The sequence below is a fragment of the Sceloporus undulatus genome, chromosome 6 (genome assembly GCF_019175285.1).
Source record: "Sceloporus undulatus isolate JIND9_A2432 ecotype Alabama chromosome 6, SceUnd_v1.1, whole genome shotgun sequence".
NCBI classification, from domain to species: domain Eukaryota; kingdom Metazoa; phylum Chordata; class Lepidosauria; order Squamata; family Phrynosomatidae; genus Sceloporus; species Sceloporus undulatus.
Window position 1 is genome coordinate 150,604,889 of NC_056527.1, and position 946 is coordinate 150,605,834.

General features: G+C 43.7%; 1 protein-coding gene across 3 annotated transcripts in view; it reads right to left on the reverse strand.

The window, feature by feature from the left end:
- Nucleotides 1-448: 448 nt before the first annotated feature.
- The window catches only part of LOC121934657, a 10,832-nt gene continuing 10,334 nt past the window's right edge, over nt 449-946 (reverse strand). For all 3 annotated transcript variants that reach the window (XM_042475353.1, XM_042475352.1, XM_042475350.1), the window contains one exon: nt 449-885. In XM_042475353.1, the coding sequence (XP_042331287.1) occupies nt 704-885 (182 nt within the window). In that variant the 3' untranslated portion in view covers nt 449-703. The remainder of the gene's footprint in view (nt 886-946) is intronic.

Sequence of the window (946 nt, forward strand, 5' to 3'; positions counted from 1 at the left end):
TTAAGCAGCCCATCTTGTGATGCCTTCACAAAACAGTAGTAGGTTCTACTGAAAGAAAGAAAGGACTCAAAACACTAGACAAGAAGGAGACAAAATGGGAACCCCAAATGCTTGTTGTCTTGAGCTTCCCACCACTTGACCTCAAGAGACCCAGCTCCCACCTTGGCCAAGATTCTCAACTGTTTCCAAGAAAACCAACCAACCAACCCCTTTCCATTGCACTTGGTCCCATCTGACCACTTCTCTGTGAGGTCCAGTTACATGGGTTACATTTCTCTTAACAGGATGATTTCAACAGCTTTTTGAAATTTCACTCTTTTTACCTGACCCTTTTGGTGAGCCGTCTTGGATCCCCCTCAGCATAGAAATGAAATGAAATCATATCAGAAACTGGAAAAGCTGGCTCCCACATCATGAGAGAGGCAGCCTATAAGTGAAATTACGGTTATGTTCATTATTATTTTTTATTATTATTATTATTAGTTGATTCTCCCTTCTCCAAAATGCTTAGGACTAGAATTGTTTGGAATTTCGGGGTCCTTCCACTTTTGAAACGATTGCTCCAACATAATAAGATAACTTGGAAACGCGGCTTGGAGACCAGGAGCGCCACTGGAGGTAGTGGTCACTCCGAGCTGAATAAAGTCCAGTCCTGGGATGTCCATCTCTGAGATTAATATTCTGTCCAGCGCATTACGAATGCTCAGTTTTTCTTGACCACTGCATAGATTGCTTGCAAATCTTCTCCAGGTTGCCTTCCAGAAGCTGGTTTGTGCTCCAATAAAGCTAGGTCTGTGTTTGGGTTTACTCCAGGACTCATTGCGAGCGAATAGATCACTTCATTTCCTCTGGGATCATTGCGGCTGGAGATGGCATATGGAGAACCTGTAAGACCAAAGAATGGGGAGAGAGACAAGCAGATCTTGAAACATGCTTATTGGGGGGG